At 46.6% G+C, this 3,174-nt stretch overlaps 1 protein-coding gene across 2 annotated transcripts in view; it reads right to left on the bottom strand.

Moving 5' to 3' along the window:
- The window catches only part of SERPINB7 (serpin peptidase inhibitor, clade B (ovalbumin), member 7), a 22,525-nt gene extending 20,229 nt beyond the window's left edge, over positions 1-2,296 (bottom strand). For both annotated transcript variants that reach the window (XM_004683956.2, XM_004683957.2), the window contains exon 1: positions 2,129-2,296. In XM_004683956.2, coding sequence (XP_004684013.1) covers positions 2,129-2,296 — 168 coding nt within the window. The remainder of the gene's footprint in view (positions 1-2,128) is intronic.
- Positions 2,297-3,174: the final 878 nt, after the last annotated feature.

Here is a 3,174-nt window from a genome sequence, read left to right as displayed (position 1 = left end):
AGGGAGGACAGGGGTGCAGTGTGCAGAGTAGGAGGACAGGGGTGCAGTGTGCAGGGCAGGGAGGACAGGGGTGCAGTGTGCAGGGCAGGGAGGACAGGGGTGCAGTGTGCAGAGTAGGAGGACAGGGGTGCAGTGTTCAGGGCAGGAGTGTAGTGTGCAAGGCGGTGTGCTATGATGCAGTGTGCAGAGCAGGGATACAGTGTGCAGGGCAGGGAGGCTGTGTGAGGGCAGGGAGGCTGTGTGCAGGGCAGGGATACAGTGTGCACAGGTGGTTCATATGAGGAAGTAACATAAGCCGGTGACTCATAGATCGTTGACCACAAAGTGACATGTGTTTAATAATTTGAGTCTGATCATTCTGGAGAAATGTCGTAATTACTCATTGATGAAGCCTGGACAAGGATCAAAAAGAGCAAAATAAAAGATGAAAACTGTCCGATCAAGTGGGAGTAAAGGTTAGGGCTAATTTCACAGGCACCAAAATAAAACGGAGAAGTAGGTATTGACACATGGAAAGGTCTGCATATAAGCTTTGGGCTCGAGAGAGATAAGTTAGGATCCAGCAAAAAGGTTTTACCTTTTCCATATGATTCTCAAAAGCTGGTGACAACAAATTGCTGCTATGCCAGAGACATTGTTGCAATTTTTCTATCATCCTTGCTCTGAATTTCCTCAAGTCCTTATGCCTCTAGGTTCTGAAGCTCAAATGACTGCTCTAGTCCTGAGTGATATAGCATAGCGCACATGATAGTCCCTTCAAAACTCCTGAGCTCCCCAGATGAGATGGACCCCAAGCCGGGGCAGCCAGGGACACACCCATCTCCAGGCAATGGTGTGAATGAGCGAAACAACTCCCAGATGATGTGGGCTTGTCCTACTGCTATTTTACTGGCAACCAAGACTCTCTCATTGGTTGGAATTTCTGCCAAAAGACTAACCACCCATGCTATAGCTGAGCCACCTTGCTCATGGAGAGTGGGGGTGGGGAGAAGGGATCAAGAATCATTTGGCTGGAGATGCAATTACTGGTCAAGTCCGTTACTAGTACCTCCATTTGTTTGTTTTTAAAAAGATTTATGTATTCATACAGAACTGGGGTACAGGCCAGAGGTGCAGGGGTGGTGACAGGATTCATCAGAGTGGGGAGCAGAACAGGCAGACTGCTGAGGGGAGCAGCAGGTGGGTCAGGAGAGGTCTGCTGCGCCATGTGGGTCACCTCAGGGGCAGGTGGGGATCAAACTCATGCTGAGGTGGCTTTCGCTTCTTACTACTGTGCTTTACTGGCTGCGCCACCAGGGAGGACCTGTTAAGAGGTTTTAAACTTAAGGCTCCAGACCTTCACACCTAAGACTTGCCGAGGATTCTCTGTGCAAAAATTAAGCCAGCACATTTCATTCCTCTCTCAGGATAACACTATCGGTATCTATTGCCAAGTCAATGGCAAGTTCCTAAGAGAAGGAAACCTTGACAGTTTCGTTCTCGGTAAGAATACATGCATGACAGTTGCCTACATGCATGGTGGTTGCCTACATGCATGGCTGTTGCACATGCGTGGCTGTTGCCTACACGGTGGGTTAATAAACACTTTCTAAAGGTGGCGATGCTGACACTGACAGCATTCAGATGGGCTGCCAGCATCTGGACTGTACCATTATGTCATCTGTACCCTGGTCACTGGTGCTTAAACTAAGATTTCCTGAGCATCCTTTCCTGGTTCTTCCTTCTCATCCATATTTACACAGTCAGTGGATCTCAAACTTGCATTTAGTGAAAGTCCATTAAACACAGACAGCTGGGCTTCTGCATAGTGTCGGATCCGGTGGGTCTGGGGTGGAGCCCAAGCATGTGCAGGTCTAACAAGTTCTCCAGCTGACGCTGATGCAGCTGGGCTGGGAAATTTGTGCTAAGGACAAGCATGCAATCTGCCACTCAGCTCCTCCTGCCTTCTCCCGGCTCTGAGGCCCTGTAAGCTCAAAAGCAAGTGGCCGTTGGTCACACAGCCAGAGGGGCTCGTTGCAATGGCTTTTTATGTTACCCCACTGCAGTCAAAACTCTCTTGGAAAAAGAGAAACAGCATTCCTGAGGATGAATTGTGGAAGCTTTGGGAGGCGGCGCAACTGAGACTGACCTTATCGATCTGAGAGGCACAGTCACCTCGCGCGCCCAGCCGAATCATGGCCAGGGCGGTGAAGATGCTCAGCGAGGAGAAGAACACGTTGCCGGTGCCTTGGTTATTATCCATCTCCCTGAACAGGTTGAAGCAAAATTCTGCATTTGCTGCAGCAAGGGAGGCCATTGTGAAATGGAGCTCAGCCTACGGAACAGGAAGACAAGACGAGTTCCCGGGCCATTCTCTGTGGAGCTTACATTTTCTATGCTTTGGCTTTCGATTTGAAGTTTCGTTTCTTCAGCCTTGGACAGAGCATCGAGTCATTTAGGACTAAAAGGAGAAGGTCCTTTGACCTAGGATCCTTGTGCCAAAACCCTACAACTCTCTTGCATCATTATCGCAATATACTTTTTTTTTTTTTTTTTGCATTAATGTTCTTTATGTTCCGGGTCTCGCTAGCTAGTGCTCACACCAGGACCTGCAGCAGTTCCTGCCTCTTGACAGAGCATTCTGTCTTTACTGGCCTTGAGAGTCCCGTTTCCAATTCCTAAGTGAACATATTGGTGCGTCCGGTCACTACCTGTTTATACCATGACTTTCCCTAGATGCTCCCAGACGATCACTACGTGCTATTATTGTATTACTGTGACTCCTTCTCAAATCGCCCCAGAGGTTAAGTTGAAACAGAATAAAAGTAGTTTCCAGTAAAATAAATATCGTAACAGTAGACAATCTATTCACCCTTGCTTTCTAAATCATCTGCAATTTAAGAAGAAACAGTTTTTTTAAACGAATTTCTTCGTTTTAGGAAACTACTGTATGCTAGGTTTTCTCCAGTTTTCAAGGCTTCGTGTTGATTGCTAAAAATCATAGAAAATGAAATTATAGTCATTTTTAGGAAAGTAAAATCATTTCATAAGCAAAATCACCATAACCCTTTCCAAGCATTTACAATAATTTGAGAATTATAGTACACAGAAGATTGTGAACTAAATATACTGACATAATGTGTATTAGATTCAAATAAGACCTAGAAGGTTTGAAATGACCCCTGTGGGTGGGGC

The sequence above is a fragment of the Condylura cristata genome, unplaced genomic scaffold, assembly GCF_000260355.1.
Source record: "Condylura cristata isolate star-nosed mole 26May11 unplaced genomic scaffold, ConCri1.0 scaffold00016, whole genome shotgun sequence".
NCBI classification, from domain to species: domain Eukaryota; kingdom Metazoa; phylum Chordata; class Mammalia; order Eulipotyphla; family Talpidae; genus Condylura; species Condylura cristata.
The sequence above is the reverse complement of the archived record's forward strand: the minus strand, read 5'-3'. Positions and strand labels throughout refer to the sequence as shown.